This window comes from Fundulus heteroclitus, chromosome 1 (genome assembly GCF_011125445.2).
Source record: "Fundulus heteroclitus isolate FHET01 chromosome 1, MU-UCD_Fhet_4.1, whole genome shotgun sequence".
In the NCBI taxonomy this organism is placed as follows: domain Eukaryota; kingdom Metazoa; phylum Chordata; class Actinopteri; order Cyprinodontiformes; family Fundulidae; genus Fundulus; species Fundulus heteroclitus.
In genome coordinates, this window is record NC_046361.1 from 18,987,280 (window position 1) to 19,008,690 (window position 21,411).

Sequence of the window (21,411 nt, forward strand, 5' to 3'; positions counted from 1 at the left end):
ACTCAAACCCCCATCTCAGGATTAGAGTGCATAGATTTTAGGTTTAAAGTATACACAATTGGTAAATAATGGCACATTTTTTTTAAACAGGATTACAATTCTTGGTTTTCCTTACCAGAACAGGTAGCAGCAGAGCCATGTAGCCTCCACAGAAGATAGCAAAGAAGACAGCGTACACCATCAGCAGTATGTAGGAGGTGGCCAGAGGGGAGAGCATATTGACCAAGCCGCAGAGGATCAGGTAGGCTTTGTGGAAGTGATATTTATGAAACAGGTTCCTGTCGGTCACCCAACCAGAGGCCAACTGGGCGATGGTCTCCGTGATACCTGTAACAGAGGCAAAGGTGAGAAGCTCAAAGAAAGTAAAGGTAAAATGGATCAAACTAAGAACTTCCACCATTTTTGGTCTAGAAACACATGAACCAACTTTTCTGAACTCAATAGGTCAGAGGTTTGGGACATTTGATGTAATGCAGGAATAAGGACACACTTGTAATTCCTTTGAAGTGACCTTTTTCTTATGCAAGTCGTTGATAAAAATCATAATCAGCAGGTCAGACCTAAAACAACAGCAAATTGGTATCAGCCCAGAAAAAAACCTGATTGGTGCATCTCTAGTTACCCAAGAAATGTTTTCTATTTCTGGTGGGACTTATATAAAAAGTTATTGATGCTACAACAGAATCATGTGTAGACCTTGACTGTGTTTCTGTATCGGAGGTCAGGGATATTTTAAAGAATCTTGAATAAAGTTTGAATTATGATCCTTTTAGAATTTCCTACATTTTATGCACATAAGGAAAAGGAGTCTGAATGTGAGCGCCATCTCTGAGTGTGATTATCTAAGTAGATGTGAAAGGTTTCTGGTTAAAGGATGTGACAAATGACACAGACCCAGTCATAAATTGTGGTTAATAGTTATTCACACCATCTGATTTGACTGATTGTTGGTTCTGCTCGAGTATGATGACGGGGCGGATTATGGACTTTCCTCTGCTGAGGTCAACTGGAATGTGATCGGCAATGCGGAATCTGCAGTGGTGTATTGACCGTTGCAGGAATAGCTACAAGCAGGCAGCACTGAGCCATTGATCAATGAAACAAGCTGGTTCTCTGCATATTAGAGTAACTCCTGATACCCTTTGTGGAAACTTAGCGGTGCCGTTGCACTGGATCTTTTAAAGTCTTTAGTTTCTAAGACTTTAAGAGAACGCCTCTACACTCTACCTAACAGGACCCGAAACCTCTGCTTCCATCGAGGTTAAAGAAGACGGCATGAGGCAGCTGTGCCGTGTTTATTTGTACTGTGTCCTCCTTTTGAGATCCAAGAAATGTCCCGGTGTGTCCACTGCTTGCACACTGACGAGATGCGCGTTTGTTTGTGTGTTTTAGCCTCAGCAGGTTGGTTTAGCCCTGCAGCTGTTCCTGTTCAAACTCACCACAAAGCTGTTTAAATTTGGCCTCTCCAAGTAGCAGCACCTCAAGCCAAGTGCATCAGGGACGTTGGTTCTTTCCTTTACCCTCCACTGTATCAGCGAGTAAGACATTTTTAGGGTTGGTGCTATGCCGGACTAACTGTCTGACCCTAGCTAGCTTGCAAAATTGTCAGTCCTTGGTATTAAGAAGGACTGAAGGGCAAGAAGAAACGCCAGTCAAGATTCTTTAAACAGGGACAGTTTGTCACAAGACTAAAGCAAAGGGTTATAAAAGGCATGTTGGTTTTCCCAGCTCCTCTAAAACCACTGCTGGCTTCACTCGCCTCCTTCTTGCTCATCAATACCCCTCTGCAAAGTATCACCCACTTCAGGACTGGACTCAGACAAAACCGGGACCTCCTCTTGTAACCACGCCAACAACTTTACTCTGTTAGTCGTTGCTTAGCGACTCCAGTCGGCTCCAGTTTCGGAGGGGTGACAAGCACACTGACCCAGATGACAGCGGCCTCTCTTTCCCCCGGCCAAGTCGATGACAACGCTGGGTTTGAGGAGAAGAACAGCGGGTTCTGGGGGTTTGCAGCTTTGTGGTGTGCATGGCACCCGGTCTCTTTTTCCTCTTTATTAACAGAGCAAGAAAAAAAAAAATGCATCGGAGTAAAAAGAATCCATCTTTCCTGCTGTGCGCTGGAACGGGGCTCATCAGTGTTAGCCCAAGGAGCATTAAAGAAAATTCAGACGTTTCCAGCGCCTTGCATCCTGTATTTATGCCCTCTGAGCTTTTTCAATTTCAACCAGAAACTTTAATTTAAATAAACATATGGTGTAACCAATTTCCATCAGAAGTCCTCTAATTATAATTTCTGTGAAGGCCTCAGAGGTTTGTCATAGAACATTAGTGAACAAACTGCTCCATGAACACAACAGACAGGTCAAAGATAAAGTTGTTTAAAGAAAGGAAACAATATCCAATGCTTTAACAACTCCACAACATTAGTTTAATCCCTTCCATTAGTATCATCCAGGCACAACCAAAACATGGCCGACAAGGTGACAGTCGGAGCTTGAAGAGTATCAATCAGTGAAGCAGCCAAGAGGCCCGTGGTAACTTTGGAGGAGCTGCAGTGATCCATGGCTTAGGTGGGAGAATCTGCTGACAGGACAAACATTAGTTATCCACACATTTTGTCTTTATGGAAGAGTTGCAAGGACAAAGTTGTCGTTGAAACAAAGACCATAAGAACTCCAGTTTAAAGTTTGCCACAAGCCGTGGACAAAGCATGGTGTCCATGGCTTGGTCCGATGACACCAAAGTAGAAGTTTGTGGCCTACATGTGAAATCTTATCTGCAATAGAAAAGTAACGCTGCATATGAAACATGGAGGTGGGAGCAGCATGCTGTGGGGAAGGCTTTCTTCAGCAGGAAAAGCAAACTGGTCATACTGGCTTTAACCAAATACAGGAAAATCCTGAGAGAAAACTTGTTTGAAACTACAAAAGAGACTAAGGCGGGGGTTCACCTTCAGCATGACAATAAACCTAAAGTTAAAGCCAGAGCTACAATGGTTTAGATCAAAGCACATTCATGTGTTAAAACGGTCCAGTCAAAGTCCTGACCTCCGTCCTACTAAGAATCCATGGCTAGATTTGAAAATCAATGTTCACAGATGCTCTCCATATAAATAACAATGACCACACATTGTAGATGTGCAAAACTGGTTTAGAGACCAAAGGTGAAAGACTTGCAGCTGTAATTGCAGGAAAAGGTGGTTATACAAAAAATATGATCTCAGGAGAGCTAAATTTAAAAGCTTCCCACACTTTTCAGATTAGCATTTGTAAATACTTTGGAAACTATATATCCTCTTCCTTCCCTTTTATAAAAATATTTTTTTCTTGGTCTGTTATGTAAAATACCATAAAATATAATTGAAACTTGTGGCTAAAATGTGAGAAAACTTCATAGGGCAGGAACTTGTCACAATCCTTTTGTAGACTAGCTATTTTAGAAGCCCTTTGCTAGTTAATTTTAGCAGTTCTTGTGTAATCCTCTACAACTGAGCGGTATGACCTGAATCTTTGTTAACCCGTAAGTGTTGTGCAGTATTTTTAACTTCTATTTCCATCAATTTTTCCCTTTTTTCGGCTGGCTTGTGGTATTTCCCAACAAAAGCTAATAAAAAAATGCCAAATTTTTTCCTTGTAGTATTTAGTTTTTTCAACTTTCCATGCATCTTGTGTCCAATCATCAACATGAAGGCAAAACTTCACTTTAGTATATAAGAATTTGATAAAATTTTAATATCCCTCTTGTGACACCAGGAACAACCCTTATTATTAAGATTAATTAGAGAAAACTAAAGAGTGTTTATCCACTTCTGCAAAAGATACCAGTGTTCAGAGTTGGTACTCTATCTGAAAGTTTGCAGACAACCAAGTGTCAATGATACATTATACATTATAAAACATAAGTGCTTAAATGCAAAGCGGCATTTCAATTATTCACACTGCCTGACAAAGCAATAATAGAATTACATGTCCTTGTGGTTGGCGGTCAAATGTTAATGCCGTTTTCTGGTCATATGGAGGGGCCTCATCAATTGTATACTGCTAAACCCACCCATCCTGGTCAGTGGACCAAAGTTCAGCTTTTATGTAAGCGCAATCATTACATAAGACTGCAGAGTCTGAGCAGCTCACAAATAATTAATGCCTAAAAGTTGACTGAGCACTTCTTTTGCATCACTTAGAAGATCCAGATTGGAAAAAAAAAAAAACGAGATGGTCCTACCTCTTCACAGGCACTGCACAAACCACACGATTAGCCAAAAAAGATATGAAGCGTGTTAGAGAAGGGCTCTGTCAGACTTGTAAACTCTGTGTGGCTCTTTGTTTTATACTATAGTGATCTATAAAAACCCACCAGCTTTGTCTATCATAATAGGAGAATATGTTAAAGTCTAACCAGTTAAATAAATATATATTCTGGCATAAGGGCAATAGACAGGTTATATAGTCCTTTAAAGAGTATAATATCAAGCTTGATAATTTCCCTTAGAAGAATATGCTGTAGTAGAATCCTAAAAGAAGAATACAACTAAACTGAGCACTTTTTTCTTTTTTACATGTTTTAAAATGGTCAGTAAATGGTGATCAGTTACTCTAATTGTCTGGTTTCTATGTATTGAAGGCTTTCTTCACGAAAACCTCCTGTCTCTGGTTCTTACATAACAATACTGTTGGTTCAAATTCAGGTGTCTATGTTAGCAAATTCTAAAGAGGTAATCTTAGTTTTTTTTCTTTTGCAGAAGGACACGTATGCTACATATTATTGCTGATACTGCTGAACCACCCACCACCTTCTTAGCCCTAAGTAGAAACTGCATCTACACGTTTTACTTAAACCGAAAGGATCTGATGAGTTGTCCACCAAACACAACCAAATATACTCTTCCGGCATTCCTCTACCTCGTAAACATATTTAACAATCTGAGCAAGGTTCTCACTAAGAGCAGTTGTTTTCTATTTGCATTCTTAGAAAAAAATCATTGTTACTGAGTGATTTTTCTGGTGTTGGACCCGTCCACGTTAACAAAAGTCAATGCAGGAGCAGTCTTTCTCTGTGTAAAAGATCCCCTGGGATTTTCTCTGAAATTATCTTTACAGGGCTTTCTTTTACAAACTTTTAAATTTCATTAGTTTACCAAATTAATACATAGAGAACAATGTTTTTTTTTAAGGTTACAGAGATGCTAAAAGTTGTGTTTTCCGTTAAAAAAACAACAACCAAACAAACGGAAATTAGATGTCTTTCCCAAACAACAAAACCTTTGTCATGCTTTCCACAAGTAAGTTGAATATTAAGGGAAATTCAAAGACTGATGTTAGTCTCACCTGCTACAGAGATGATGAAAGAGGCATCCATGGCATCGATCCCCAGGTTTCTGGCCCTGGCAGACAGGTGGAAGTACGGGATGAAGTAGGCCAGTTGACTGAACACCAAGGACCAAGTGTAGATGCAAAAGAAGGGGTCCTTCAGTAATGAGAAATCCAGTACTTTGTCTTTTACGACTGCCACCTCAGTCGGCACACTGGCCTGTAAAGGAACTCCAATGGTTGTGGACCTGTTCATGCTACCATTCATCTCCGCCGGGCTGTCTGGGGTTGCAGGCTTACACTGACCCGAGTCATGTTGGGGCTCGTGGCCATTTATGTTATTTAGGACCAGTTTAGTCAATTCAGGGTTCAGTGACTGGCTCTCATGTCCATGAATGCATTGTCCTCTCAAGTTTTCAGTGTCCCTGTCAGGTGAAGGAGAGGGTGGGAGGGAGCCTGATTTGGAGACACCATTGGTTAAAGGAGGAGAGCTACTCAGGCAGTTTTTAGGGTAGTCCTTCTCTGCAGAGCTCTTCAGGGAAATGGCAGGGCTCTTTTGGATGGGCAAAGAAGTAGGGTTTAAAAGAGGCGGCTTCACATTGATGGGTCTCAGAAGCATCCCGGAAGCCACCAAGTTCAGCATGAGGCCCCCGAGAATCAGCATTGCACCTAAGGATGAAAAACCAAACCCACGACATGAAATTTACTGACCGACAAAGCGTTCATTTAAAGAGTTATCCCACGTACCTTGCCAAGCATACTGATCCAGAAGCAGCTGGGTGAATGGAGCCAGGGCAAAGGTCAAACCCATTCCAGATCGGCCAATCGCATATGCTGTTGCCAGGCGTTTTCTGAAGTACAGCGCTGTTATCACTGAAAACGACTGGTATAGTAGTGCAAAACCCATTCCTGACAGGAGAAAAATAGGTTAGTGGGATGAATCTCTGTTTCATTCTGGGAACAATAAAGTCTTAAAAGTAAAAAGAATCAAGAAGCAATTATTTCATCCAAAAAACAGCAACAACACAACTTATTTTCACAAACTTAAACTCACCGACTACCACTCCCATGCTAATGTAGAGGTATACCACACTGCTGGCAAAGATGCTTAAGATGAAGCCTCCACTAACTAGCACTGCACCGGAGATTGAGGTCACCCTCGGTCCCAGCTTGGCACAGGCCACAGAGGCAAGGGGCGCTGCAGGAGAAGATTTTACACGGAGTTGGCTCTTTGGACATATTTTCCCCCTCTCAGTTATAAAACATCTAATTATTGCTGGTAAAGCTATTTCAAAGGGTTGACATGAAAAACAAAAAAATATATATATATTTGTTTTTCTCCAAACCTCCAGAAAGTCGTAAACTAGACATGATGGAACCGATCCAGCTGATGCTCTCGGCTGAGCCGCCAAACTCATCTTGGAATGCCACAAAGAAAATCCCAAAACTTTTTAATGTGCCCATCACAAGCACATTTACCTGCAAATACACACAGATGCCAATATACAGAAACGTCAACAAGTCATGTTTTTATCCACTGCCTCATAGCGTAGCGATATGTAAAACACACATGTGAGCTTGTGTAATCAAGGAGGTGAATTCTACCTAAACCTCCTCAACACAATCCATGTAACAAATACCCTTCAATGAAGTGTTTGTAGTTGTTTTTTATTTTACAATTTAACATATATCTATACAGCAAAAGATTTAACTGAAAGTAAGCTTCATGTCAAATCAAGTACTAAAAATGCAAAAAAGAGAAAGAATAAGAAGACGTAAAATGTCCAAAGTAGGATTTTTACTCAATCACACACCTCTTCATGCTTGTGCAAGAGTGTAAACTAGCAGAAGTAGTATTGCAATAATCAAGGTGAAGAAAAAAATATGCAATGTTTTCAGATACTCATGCTACACCTTTTTATCAATTAGTCTAAGTTGTTTTTCTGTTTTTGTTTTGAAACTTCTTTAGGGGGAAACATTAGGCTGCCTTCAAGTAATTATCGGCACTGTAGATATATCGGGGATACTGGAATTTGTGACAAATTGTGATAGAAATTTTGAAAAAATAATATTTCAGAAATCAGATCAACATACCAAGAAACAATGGAGGACCACCATCCAGCCCCACCCTCCATCTGGAGGGTCCTCATACTGAATCTCTTTCTCCTTCTCCTTCTTTGTGGTCATTGCATCTCTCCCGAACAGGTTCATTGTGGCCTTTGTTTCACTGGAAGCAAATAGAAAAATTATTAAAACACATATTGATTATCAAACAGCATTTTAAAGTTATGTACCAGATGTTTTTTTTTCTTAGGTTTTCCCACTGCATAGTCACTGATGATTATTTCTGTGTAATAGTCAAAGGTTTTTGCATATATATTAAAAAAAAAAATCTAAGCGGCAATGAATGTACATTCTTTCTGTATTTACTCTCAAAATAAAATAAAATAAAAAGAATCCAAGTAATTTCAGAGGCGGTAAAAGGTTGTGGTGTTTTATATCAATATTGCGCTATGACACAGAAGAACACTCTTAAAGCCCAGATATCTCCACTATTCAACAATTTGCAGTGTATTATAGTACCCAGACATTATTGAAAAGATATTTACTTATTAAATCAAATAATTAATATAAAGTAATACAGGGATAGCCAAACCAAATCCTAATAGTCCAATATTGGTTTGTGTTACCAAGGTATTCAACCCTGGAGATGGTGTGTTTAAAAGGGTTTTTATTTACAACAAAATAAATAGTTGATGTAAAAAACAGATTATAAAGCAAGCTCCTAAAATAATATATATTTATATATATATTATATATATATATATATTTATATATTATATATATATATATAATATTATATTATTTATATTATATATTTATATTTTATATATATATATATATTTATATATATATATATATTTATACTATATATATCTATATCTATATCTATCTATATCTATATATATATATCTATATATATATATATATATATATATATATTTTATATACACCTATATATCTAACACAAATGTCGCAAAGAAAATCCAGCTATTAATGTTTAAATCGTGACAGTCACGGTGCAACCAAGGCTAGTTACTTTTCCTCCTCTTCTGCCCTTATTACAGCTGCTCCACTGGACTGAATGTCTGAGCAGCGTTCATATTATACAAGTCTGTGTCTCTGCAGGAGCAAATATTTAATTATGCATATGTTGGGGCCTACTGCCAGCATGAACAGCATGTTCTTTTCACATTTTGCTGATGATAGTTTAACTTTCTGGTAATTCAATTTTGCCCAACGATGTATATTATTCAAGGAAAACAACACAGTGACTGATTTGGATACCCATAGGATGAAATCCAGTCTTGTACTGAAAAAACAAAGAATTGGCGCTGTGGCAACATTTCAGTTTCACATCAAACAATATGAAAAACAATGCTGAGTAGAAGAGGGGAGGCACCAGTTTTTGCTGCTCTTCAGTGTGTTGTGGATCATTAAATTGTGTAGGAGAAATGTTGCTCTATTGGTTTTCTTAAGCATTTACAGTGGATGAGCACATGCGTATCATTTTCTCTACATTTCAGTCTTAAATGGCCATTCACCAGAACCAATAATAACAAGGAACAGAAATTTGAACATGATAGAGGAGCACTTCTGCTTTCCCTTTTTAAGATTTTAAGATCACTGTGGACCCTACAACTTGACTGATTGGGTATCTGATTGGTCGGTTTCTTCTGTTCAGTTATGTCTACGATGGTTTCGCACCACTGAGCAACCAGTCATTGTAATGGTGTAACTGGCGAAGGAAAAAAATACCTTCTCAGGTAAAACTGCTTATCCAGCAACCTTCGCAGTAATTGGCACCCCAGGGAAAGTCATTTTGTTGCTGTGGTCGACGTTGTGCGCCCCAATATCCCTTTCTTTGCTGCAGTTCTCTAAAAGCGAGCTTTGCAGATTTTCTTTTAACCTCCCTTACTCTCCTCCTCGCTGCATCTGTGGTGGCAAGATCAACTTGGGCCCTGGTTCAGCCTTGTGTATCACAGTCATGCTGGTTTTAAACCATCAAATTATGGCTCTGACTGTAGACAATAGGACATTTTTTGATGAGTGATATTTTCTGGTAGCCCTTTTGACTCAGAAAGGTCCACACATGTCTTTTTTAGTCAAACGCCATGTTCTCTTGTCTTTCCAATTTTGCAGGGATGCTAAGTGAAACCATGTGTTACATTAATCCCCACCCCAGAGAAACAAGAATTCATGGGTTGCAAATATAAAGTTTGCAAGACTCTGTCTACCTTAAAAAAGTATAATAAGTATAAATAACATTTAGAATAATTAATTTATTTTAGGGCTTTTTACATCTTTAATCAGAGGTGGCAATTAATGTGGAGATGGTATGAACTAAAATTAAGGCAAAAAGGAAAACAATATGGATTCCAACTAACCAACATTTTCCCAACTTTTCCTTTCATTGTCAAGTTTCCCACCATTTTCTGCGAGCTTTAGCATCTCAGCCATTAGTAATATACACAGAGCAATTCAATACATATTATTAAAGTTAATTTATTTCAGTAACCATGTTCACAAAGTGAAACACATTACATAAGTTAAACACAGACTAATGTTTTCAAGCCTTTATTTCCGTTAACTATGATGATTTTTCACCAACAGCAAATGAAAACACAACATTTAAGATACGAACTTCACATCAGATCAATAAAACAAACTGCTGGCTTGACAAAGACTATGTTTAATACCTCCTTAAAGGTTATTTTCAAAAGATAATTTTAATCTAAAAAAACAAGTCTCATTGAAGCGCATATTCTAATTTATTGAATAGGACGGTATATAGTGTGCATTAAGACCAGTTAGACACCATCCAACTGACCAAATATATTATTGGCGTTGTGACCATATATATAGGCCTTGAAATAAGATATCAAACCAAATATTCAGTATAAGAATCTATTATAATATAACGTAAATAATACACATATAAATACACTACTGAGGAAATCTTAATGAGCATTTTTTTATTGCACAGAGCACAGAAAAGACTGAATAATCTGTTGTATTGTACTGTATACCGTGTCACTGAAGCTTTATAAAACAACTCTGTAAAACTTTTGTGCTCCAGTGATTAAGTATCAACCTGTTCATGTTTCAGGCTGTGCTGTGGTCTGACACCCAACAATCCATGGTTGACCTTGGACAGCTTTGAGCATTTCTTGGAATGTTCTTTCCCATAATCATCCTCCCAAGACTTTAACAGATCTTTAACAAACTTTGTTGAAATAACACATTGCAGGTTTTACATAATAATTAATTCATTTTACCTATCTACGGCGAACCGTGCCTCTCGCCAAATGACTGCTTGAGACATGCATGAGCCCCAAAATAATTGATCCCTTGTGGGATAATTGGATGGATTGATAGATGGATGGATGGGTGGATGGATTAGGGTGGCTGACAGGTGCAAACGTGCAGCAGATGGCTGAACATGCGGCAGACACATGAACAATGCAAAATCCAAAACACGTAAACACAAAAAACACATGCAACAAAAAATGCTGCAAGAGAAAAATGCTGCAATCACAGAAAATAGAAGCAAAATGAAAAAAAAAATGTGGTGTAGTGGTCTGGCGCAGTTCCATTTTTTTAGAGTGAGTTTTATAAAAAAAAAATTACTTTTTTTTGGTACATGCAGCATTTTCTTTAGCAGTATTTTTCTATTGCATTTTTTTTATGTTTTTGCATGTGTATGTATTGCAGTTTGCGTCGTTCTATTTTTTCTGATAGCAGCACTTTTCTGTAGTTTGACCATTTGTGGCACCATTCAGCCATTTGCTGTGGGTTTGGACCTGCCAGCCACCACAATGGATGAGTAAACAGCTGGAAACAGTGTGAAGAAAGAGCAAAACACAATGAACTGCTCACAGACTAAACTACAACTCAGCAAGATGTGCTTTGCTGGTTAAGAGAAGGAACAACACATCACTATTATTGTAATATGCCCGTATTAGTATTATACTAAATAAATCAATGACTGCTACCTTTTAACTTTAGTATTTACATAAAGACAGTGTAGTTATTTTTTCCTAACTGAATTGTGTAAATTGACACACATAGGGAAACTGTTGCATTCTGAATTTGGGTACCTAATACTACCAATTTACAGAAGCTGAAGTAGAGCATTTTTTGCAGGAATTTAATCTCGCTCTGTGTCCAAAGGATAATACAAAATCTACTAATTTAACTGGGTACAGAGGTAAAGTATGGGAATAAGAAGACATTGGATTTGATCTTGTAGAGCTGACATTATTTTATTTTGACAAATCGATTTAAAAAATTACACTCATCTATTATTTGGGCCTCTTGCTACTGATAACAAATCCTTTGTGACAAACATAGTTGGTGAAAATTATTTTTTTTTTTAAAGGATATGAAATTAATACAGGTTTTGCTGCTGTAATATGAGGGTTGGGTATACACCATGATATTACTGCTTTCAATTTTGATTTTAAATCAAATGAGCCCTAAATAAACCTTGTTGACAAGCTCATGGGCTTTGTATTTTTCTTTTTTGTTGCCTTTTGAGCTCTAAAATCTGCTAGCATCACAGTCCAAAGATGATCCAACGTGCTTTTGCTGATGTAAATGTGCTTGTTTAGCAATAAACATTTTGCTCATCAATTATCCTACATTCCAGATGTGGAAAACATCACAATAAACCAAGTTCATCCTGGTTAGAGAGGCCGACACAGTTCTTGAGAGGCAAGTAAACCAGAAGTCGTCATGTCTTGTTGTAAAAATAGACTAGCCAGTATCATTCTGCTGTACCTACTAAATAAGGCAATGTGACATAAGATCAAATATTAACCATTTGCTCCTGAAAAACAAACCAGTGGATGGATTTGAGGATGAAGCATCATATAAAGAAATTGGTGGAATTATGCAATAAAAGGGTGATGGCAAAAAAAAAATAACATTGATTATAATTTATTGAAAACTTCATCATCTATAATTATCCTGTGCAAAAATTTTGGATGACTGGACAATTTTATATGGGCAGCAATTTTCTTTTTCTTGAATAAGATGCCCTGCATTCAACCCGGAAGAGATGTTTGATACATTATGCTTTCAGGGCACATCATGCATAAATACTGAGCAGAGTAACCATAAATTCTAAATGTGTGGCAGCGAAATTGTGTAATATATTTGGTGCAACGCATTTGAGGGAGGACTCTCTAAAGGGCAAAACCTACTGCTGGCGTATAAAGCTAATTAGTCAAAGATCGAAAGTGAACGAAAAATTATGGCTCTATTAATTTTTCTTATTACAGCCCTGCTGTGTGATATCTGACCAGTGACTGGCTCCCTTTGGTGGTGGTGGGGGGGTGGGGGGGGGGAGGAGGAGGGGGGTGGTTTTAGGACTGCTGCGATGCTAGCTTGATTGCATAACCACACATCTTCATGGCATGCCCAGAGGCAGCTTGAAGGAAAGTTTGTCTATGCAGCAACATCTCGGAGGAGTTTTGTGAAATGACCTGTAATCTGAGGAGCTGGTAAGCACAATCAACTTTTTGTATGTATATATGTATGTTTGGACAAACTGACATGTGTAAGAGTTAGACCTGTATGAAAAGCCAGGACCAAATCAAGACAAAATGAGTGAACTGGATCTGTATGGTTTGACAAAAATATCACCAGCGCTTAAAAAAATATATTTTCAACAAATCATACTCACGGTTTATTTTACACATTTTGGAAAAAGGCTGCAGAGCGGCAACTACGTTATCACTAACACCTCGCAAGATGTTCCTCTCCTACCCCAGGCTTTTCTGTCTTTACCTGATATCCATATGCAGGTGTGGATTTTTGTCTGGGTACTTCGATTTCCTCCCACAATCCAAAGACATATATGCAAGGTGCATATTGTTGAAGCTCTATAGGCATAAGTGTGTGTGTGTGTGTGTGTGTGTGTGTAAACATTTGTTAGTATGCTAAGGTCTGCTAATGGTTAGACAGATAGATGTTTTTGGGATATTAAGAGATATTAACAACAACAGGTACACATTCTACCAAAACTAGCTAACAGTTTAGTCTTAGCTACGTAAAACAAAACAATGCATATACTTTTTGATAGACAATGATTAGACATCGGTTAGGTTTTCGTTTGTCCTCAGATTCCCCCAATTGCAAATGCACCAACATTGGTTGGCAACTTGGGGTTCAGTGTGTGCCCAAGGAGCGAATGGAAGCTGATATCAAACCCACAACCATCCAATTGCTTGACTACTACTGTTCCTGCTTAGCAATAGCCACACCTCTGCTGAAACAGATTTTATTTGCCACCTGGCTTCTGGTATGGATAATTGTAATCTTTTGGAAATATGCTGCAAACTTTCAACTTTTTTCAATCAAAGCAAGTGTCACGTACATATTAGTGATCCGAAAGAGAATCCCAATAGGCACTCTTCCATTGCATGTGGAAAGCCCCAAGCTCTTCAAAAGCCCGGGTCTTAGAGATGGTTTTCTGCATAGCTTGGTTGTAACAAGGGGCTATTTGAAGGTTTAGTTGAGTAGATCAGCAGTTTAGGAAATAACTCAGGCCTCCCTGTCAAACATCGATGGCACTGCCACATTCAAAGTCACTTAGATCTTTCTCCCTCATTCTGTTTGAACTTCAGCAAGTCATCTTCACCACATCTAAATGACTAGAGGCATTGAGTTACTGCTTCGCGATTGGCCAATTCATTATTTAAGTTGAGTTTAAATAACTGAACAAGTACAGATTTAAATAATGTTAGACTCTGGTAAACACCCGATTATAAGTAAAAAAAAACACAGTTGACAGAGTTCACTTTCTTTTCCCATGACTGCAAAAATGTATTTGTGCTCTAAAAGTCTTTGTTGGTGACCCCTGACTGCAAACATTGACAACAGTGTATGTCACTTGCAAGCTGGAGAAATTGATTTAGTTTATCATAATCTACAGACTGCAGACATCTCACTAATCAAGAGAAGATACAGGCAGTATGGCCAAAGGTTTTGGCTCTGGTCCAATAGGAGTCATGGAGCCACAAAGCTGAAAGTCAAAGTTTCAACATCAACTTAAAAGTCCTGTGGGCTACACTGATTACACAGTATAAAAAAAATGAAGCTATGCACCGGTGCAATAACAGAGACACTAGGTGAAACTGAGGGGGATAAATACTTTTAGGTGAAGAAAAGACAACTGGGCATTGAATAGGTCGGCTTATGGATCATGAACAGCCGACACTGAAACTCAAACTTTAGCATCATGACAAAACACAATTAGAAACAAGTTTTAGACAGCTAATATTTTGGAATGGTCAAGTAAAAGTCCCGACCTTAATCCAAGCGGAGGATTCGATTTCTTCAAAGATCTGAAGAGAACAGTTTCTGTGAGGAAGCGCTTCAACATCCCAGAGCAGAGGCTGCTCAGTACAGATGAGGCTAAAGTTCCTCCAAGCTGATGTGCAGGCTGGATCAATAGTTTACCTTTAGTTATAGTTACTGCTGCACGGGTGGCAGAAGATAGGTGCTTAAAGCTAAAGCTAATGTGCTTTTCATACTCAATATTGTTCTATTGGATGTTCTTTCTCTTGTTTAAGTAGCAGGAATCGAGAAATGAGGGCTGTAAAACAGCATTTTCCCCTTAAAAATTACTATTGAAAAAACATTTCATTATCCTGGGGCGATGTGGAAAAGTAATTATTTGCCTAAAAGACCTGAAAAAGCAACTGATCACACCCTGATCTAAAGAAATTCAGGAACAGATGAGAAATATAGTCAATGGCATCTATTAGCCTGGAAAGCGTAACAAATGTTCAATATTATTTTGTGTGTGTGTGTGTGTGTGGGGGGGGGGGGGGGGGGGTCTTTATTTGTTTGAATCTTTGCCTTGTATTTTGCTTTTTGTGCAGCACTTTGGTCAATCATGTGTTGTTTTTACACACACAGTGAGAGCCCTTATCCACACATGTAACGGGGAACCTTCTCAGTAGTGGCCGGTCTACCAAAGTTACAGAAACAGAGCATCGACGAGTTTTGCAGGAGGTCGTAAAGGAACCCAGAACATTAACCAAAGCCATGCAAGCCTCATTTGCCTACGCTGAAATCTAGTATTTCAACAATAACACAGAGACTGGGCTAACACTGCATCCATTAGAGTTTCAAGCCCAAAACCACTGCTAACAAGGTTCTATAGTACATTTCCCAAAAAACATATTTTTGGGAAATATCCAGTGGACCGATGTGATTGATGTGACCTTAACGGGCTTTTAATGCCCAAAAATCCTCCATAAGGTGAAATTAAAACATTTCTACAAAGAAAGTGGGTCAAAATACCTCCACAGTAGTTTCAAAGATTAATTTCATCATCATTTATATCATCATTAATGATAAATGGCAGTTGTTGCCACCAATGGGCCAAAGGCAGTTATTAGGTTGGTTAGATTTTTTTTTCTTAATAAATGAAGACATCATGATATAAGTTGTTTTTGAAATTTGTAAGAGGTCTGTAAGGAAAACTTTTAGAAGCCCATCTCTTTTTTTAAATGTGTTTTGAAACACCACATGCTGCTATGTTGGGAAATAACCTTCACCAAGACAACAAAAAACAATTTGCAATCCAAATCAACACATGCCCTTATTTGTTGTATAAACGCACTAATGAGTGTATGCGTCGCTCTCTAAAGCCAGCCACCATAAATAATGGGGGCCAGACCAAATCAGCAGATGTCAAATTGGCATTACAGCAGCATAAAATAAAAAAATAAAAATTCAAAGTTACAACCACTATGACATAACCCATTGAGATTAAGGCAGGGGCAGCCAGATGCGGACCAATAAGATTTTGAAATTTTTAATTAAGATACTGCCACATATAGTAGGGGAAGGAATAACGTAGCAGACATTCAAAAGGAGTGCTCTAAAAAAGACAAAAACCGATATGAAAACCTGCCCGTCAGGTTTACGTACATTCATCTTCAGAATAAAATCATTTTGGATTTGTGATATTTTAATTGAAACATTGTTTTTTTGTAGGGTGGAATGATGATTTCCCAATATTTGGAAAACCCCAGGAAATTGAACAGAAATCCTACACTTTTTAAAACCATGAACAAAATTTGGGCATAATACTGGCTGGGTTTCTGACCACTCTTCGTTTTGGAATTGGTAGAATGCATTTCTGATGTTTGACTTCCAGGTAGGCAGCTGACTTCAGAACAAACTCCTACCGTTTTTCAATGGGTCTGATGTGTGCTGAGCTAACCTTCTTTATCCATTCAAAACCCAGTTTTGATGTACTTTTTGGACCATAATCTTGTTGGAACTCCCAACTATGTCCAAGTTTCAACTGTCTTACAAAGACTCCTACCCTTTAGATGAAGAGGAAGTTGGCTGGATGCTCCAGAATAACCCAGCAACCAACGACACATGGGCTTACCATAGGACTGGCGATGCTGAAACACCAGTGTTACTGTTCAGTTAACATCGCTGACTGTGTGCGTGGTGACCAAGAAAGAAGCCCCTGCTCAAAAATCAAAACATTTGAGCTTAGCTGAAAATTGAAGTTGCTCACTTCATCACCAATATGTTCTGGACAATGGTTTTATGGTCAAAAGACACAAAAATCGAGTTATAGGGTCATAACGATGAGAAAAATGTTTGAAGGGTTCAAGGTGAGCATTTCAGTCGGGAGAAAAAAAGGTCTCATTTGTCAAGCTTAGTGTTGGTAGTGTCATGCTGTGAGGCTGTTCCATTGCCAGTATGACTGGTGTTTCCCACAAAAGTGGATGAAATAATGTAAATGTACCTGCAAATTCTCCAACTTCACCTCCAGTCAACAGCTAGATGATCAAACTTTGGACAGAATTGGTTGTTTAAACAAGACAGTGATCCAAAACACACATCATTCAGAAATAGTTTTGGAATCGATCAAGCAGGCTGACATTAAGCTCCTGGAAAAGTCATGACCTCAACATTATTCAATATTTATGGAGAATGTTTAAAAGGTGGGTTGATGGCAGGAGCCCAAGTGATTTGTATTAACCCTGTAATTCTGATAGGGAAAGTTGCCAAGCATCGAACCAGCATTATGCCAGAGGTTTGCTGATGGTTACAAAATGTGTTTGGTTTCTCTGCAACTTGCCTGGGAACAGGTGATTAAATATTGGTCGGGCTTTATAATTAATCCACCCGCAAAAAAAAAACAACGTTTAAATAAATCTTTAAAAGCTCAAAATCAATATGACTTTTGTGTCTATGAGTAGCCTCTATGTAGGTAACTTCTGACCAGCAAAATAAATACATTAGACTGTCAGGAGATTTATAGAGGTACACTTATTATGCTTCTCCATTGACAATTTCCACTCCGCACGGCTCTACTCCAGTCAATCTGTCTCTACTCCGCATGGAGGCTGTTGCATTTCCACTGATGGCTGGAGCTGTGGCTTTAAGCCCCACCTCCACACTGCAAAAACAGAGCTAAAAATAAGTAAAATGTTCTTAAAGTTAGTATATTTGTCCTTGATTTGAGCAGGAAAATAAGATGATTTGCCAATGGAATAAGATTTTTGCACTTAAAATAGGAACAAATCATCTCCATCATCTTATTTCAAGTGCAGTATATCTAATTATCTTATTTTAGGGGTAAAAGTACTCATTCCATTGGCAGACAATCTTATTTACCTGCTCAAATCAAGGACAAATACACTAACTTTAAGAACATTTTACTTATTTTTAGATCGGTTTTTTGCAGTGCAGCCATCAGTGTTGTGCATTCTGCCACTGTTAAGCGTTACTGTGTGACATTAACATGTTAAAGAAATCTGTGAACAGTGAAGAATAAAAAAAAAAGTACATAAATCGTTAAAGTAAAAACAGAAGTAAAACTATTTTAAAAAAATACAAATGTTTGTATTATTGTATATGCAAGAATGTCTTGAATCTTTTTTTCAAGATTAAAAAAAAAATGACTGGGATAAATAGCTGGATCCCAGATCAGCCTGGACAAAGAGTAGAATAAGGCCCGGCTTCTCTCTGCCTGCACAGGTAATGGGGGTGTGGGGCAGAGACAATGTGTCCCCTCCTATTCAGATTACTACCCAGAAGAATCCATATCAAACTCGCATTCTTCTCCCATAAGCTTAAACTGGAAATACCTGGTGCTCACTGATCGTATTATCTTAACTAGATCTTTGCATTTAATGCAATCAGAGCCCCAAAGGGAAACTTGAGAAAGATGAATGATCACATCAAAACTGACAAAGAATGAGGGGGAAGAATTCTTCTCTGTTTACGCCTCTAACCTCTGTAACTCGCTTTTCAGCTATTTGGCTTCTTTGTGCTTCACAAAATGAACTTTCATTTTAATTACCTTTTTAAACTTTTTTCATTTTTAAATACCTTTAATGCTGTCTTGGTATTTCCCCTGAAGGCACTGCAGGTGAAGAAAGAACTCACAGGTCCTATAGTGTCATTCTAATTGTTGGCGAAGAGCAGGTGGAAGTATGGTTTCAACCGGATCGGCTTGAAACCTGCAAAAAAAAAAAAAAAAATTGATACGGTTATTCACGGGTAATTGTGTTTTTCTGATCAGAAAGAGTGATCTAAGTGTGAAAAATAAGCAAAAACGGGAAATCTGGCTAAAAGCTTTTCACGGGACTGTATCAAATTAGCCTCTGATGAAGCCAACTTTACTTGTCGCAGGGTTATATGATGCCGGAGCTAACAAGATGCCTCTAGAGGATAATTCTGATCTATTTCTTTAACGCTGAAGAGGAAGAGCAGTCAAGGATGAATTCAGTTCAGTTTGACTTGGATACAATAATTGGCAACATGACAAGAAGAAGCAGTTCCTTATATATTCTCATGCCCAGACAAGTCTGAGTACGGCAAGTGTCTGGAGCAGCACCAGGAACAAAATCTAAATAACACAACATATATGAGAAGGTGCCATCAAGAGACGTTGTGGTGTAAACACGTTGGGCCCCTCCTTCGAACCTAACAATTCGACACACCAGGTTCAGCTGGTTTTCATGCTTTTGCAAATTTACAGTCTACATCGTCTCAGAGTGAGTGGTACTTTCAGGCAAAAGAACAAACATAAAGAAAGCACTCAAAGAGTGAGAAGAAAAGCCAAGATTTAGACTGATAACATTTTTTTGCACAATCAGCACCAGCATGGCTTCAAGCAACATAACTCGAATTTGTGGTTCTGAAATGGCTCAGGGTTACAGCAGGATAACAAGCTTCTTGACAGAGCAACCTGTTCCAAAAAGTGGGTCAAACGAACGGGAGGTCTCTTCCAAAAACAGTTTGCACATGTTACTCTTGACAGCACAAAACATGTATAGCACTGGGTTTGCAGTCTAGAAAATGTCCACAGAGAGCTCATTTATCAAAAAGAAAGTTAATTACATAAGTATTTAAGGGAGATTAGCTTTCATAATCCCCTCCTGCAGCATTACTGTTGTCAAAATGAATCCAAAGATCTCTAACTGAACTTGCAGTCTGACGAAGTTTACTTACAGCCAGTCATGCACCAGAGGTGAAGCGTCTCACTGGACTCCCCAGGTGATCCAGCGAATACTTTTCATCCAAAAAAAAAAAAAAAAAAGAAGGGGCGATTCTGTCCAGAAAGGGACACTCATTTACGCATAGTAAAAGTATCAGGATGTGGGCATGTTCCAACCCGGCCACTAACCTACTTTTCAGCAGATTATGCATTCATGGCTTAACTGTTTCTTGATCTAACTTAGCGATTTATTCTCTCTAAAGAAATCATTACTATAGAGTTTTATGATTTAAACCATCCCCCCTCCCCTCGCAGCTTTTCGGCACTTTTAAATCTGACGCTCCAGCTTGGACGACTGCATGGGTTTGGCGCTTAAAATCAGAAAAAGCCATGGACCAGGCTGTGCAGAGAACCAAGAGGTGTTCAACCCTGAGCTGCAGGCTTAGTCTCTCACAGGAGCAAACACAAACCCGCATTATTACGGGGTGGAGAGAGGGAACAGGGTGGTCTTACCGTGCGGTAGCTGCGGGTGGGTTATCTTTACTCGGCAGGCCTGTTACATTGCGCCCCTCACTCACTTCTGAGAGAATAAACTAAAAACAAAAAAAGACACACAGAGCCGCTTTAAACACAAAACTGCAACGTCATTCAGCAAGAGCCCAAACTCTGCAACGACTTCAAAGTTGGTTGAAAAGTTTTCAGCGTATAAATAACTTTGGAGGGTCCCGGGAGGATGACAGGTTTGGGGCAGCAGACGAATGATTCAAACGTGGCTGACAGCGGCGGAATCTGTTCCCTGTAATAAGGAGCAACACGTACCTGTCAGTTCTTCCTCCCCTTGTCGGCGGCGACACCCTTTCAGGACCTATATTCTCCCCCCACTTAGGACTGATAAGACGGGTTGCGTGAGGGGGATTTCTGGCGTGTCTGAGAGGCAGTGCGCGCTCCCGGTGCGGCACCGTGGCACAAGCTGCTGCGGGACGCTCTGCTCTGCGCGCAGGAGGATGGCCGTGCCATAACTTTCGCCTCTACGCGCCGGAGCAGCAACGCTTCATCTCCCACCGCAGCCTCAGCATCGCCGGCTGCGCAGAGGAGCAGAGAAAGAGAGAGAGAGAGAGAGAGAGAGAGAGGGGTGGAAGTGGAGGTGGTGGGGTGGAGAGAGGAGTCCTCGCCGATGGGACAGCCACGTGATCGGGACGTCGCAGTGAGCCCCCTGCCCTGTTTAAGGGCTGATATGAGGGGGCCCAACTGTGCGTGTCAAAACATCCAGACTTGACTCAGGTGCGCCACTCAAAGACGCCCTGCAAATGGAGTGTCCTTCAAAAGTATTCATGCCCTTTAATCTCACTCACGTTTCATCGCATAGAAAAGACTTAGACTTAGACTTTCTTTATTGTCATTTTGTATACACAGAGTGCACACAGAACGAAATTTCGTTTTCACACAGCTCAGAAGGATTGCAGTAACTCTACAGGATACCTGACAGTGAATTACAGTACAGGATAAAGTGCGGTGATAAATCGCAGTCACTTACAGGATAAGTTTCAATTG

General features: G+C 39.1%; 1 protein-coding gene across 3 annotated transcripts in view; it reads right to left on the minus strand.

The window, feature by feature from the left end:
• slc16a4 (solute carrier family 16 member 4) overlaps positions 1–21,076 on the minus strand; it is a 30,639-nt gene extending 9,563 nt beyond the window's left edge. Inside the window, exons 1-9 of one of the 3 annotated variants that reach the window (XM_012870659.3) lie at positions 20,680–21,076; positions 20,374–20,453; positions 18,750–18,880; positions 7,404–7,536; positions 6,656–6,788; positions 6,364–6,507; positions 6,057–6,218; positions 5,328–5,978; positions 116–327 (exon numbers count right to left, since the gene is read on the minus strand). In XM_012870659.3, coding sequence (XP_012726113.2) covers positions 116–327; positions 5,328–5,978; positions 6,057–6,218; positions 6,364–6,507; positions 6,656–6,788; positions 7,404–7,520 — 1,419 coding nt within the window. In that variant the 5' untranslated portion in view covers positions 7,521–7,536; positions 18,750–18,880; positions 20,374–20,453; positions 20,680–21,076. Of the gene's footprint in view, positions 1–115; positions 328–5,327; positions 5,979–6,056; positions 6,219–6,363; positions 6,508–6,655; positions 6,789–7,403; positions 7,537–18,749; positions 18,881–19,874; positions 19,899–20,373; positions 20,454–20,679 lie in introns of those variants that run through there. The other 2 variants (XM_021320519.2, XM_012870661.3) reach the window with 2 other exon arrangements.
• Positions 21,077–21,411: the final 335 nt, after the last annotated feature.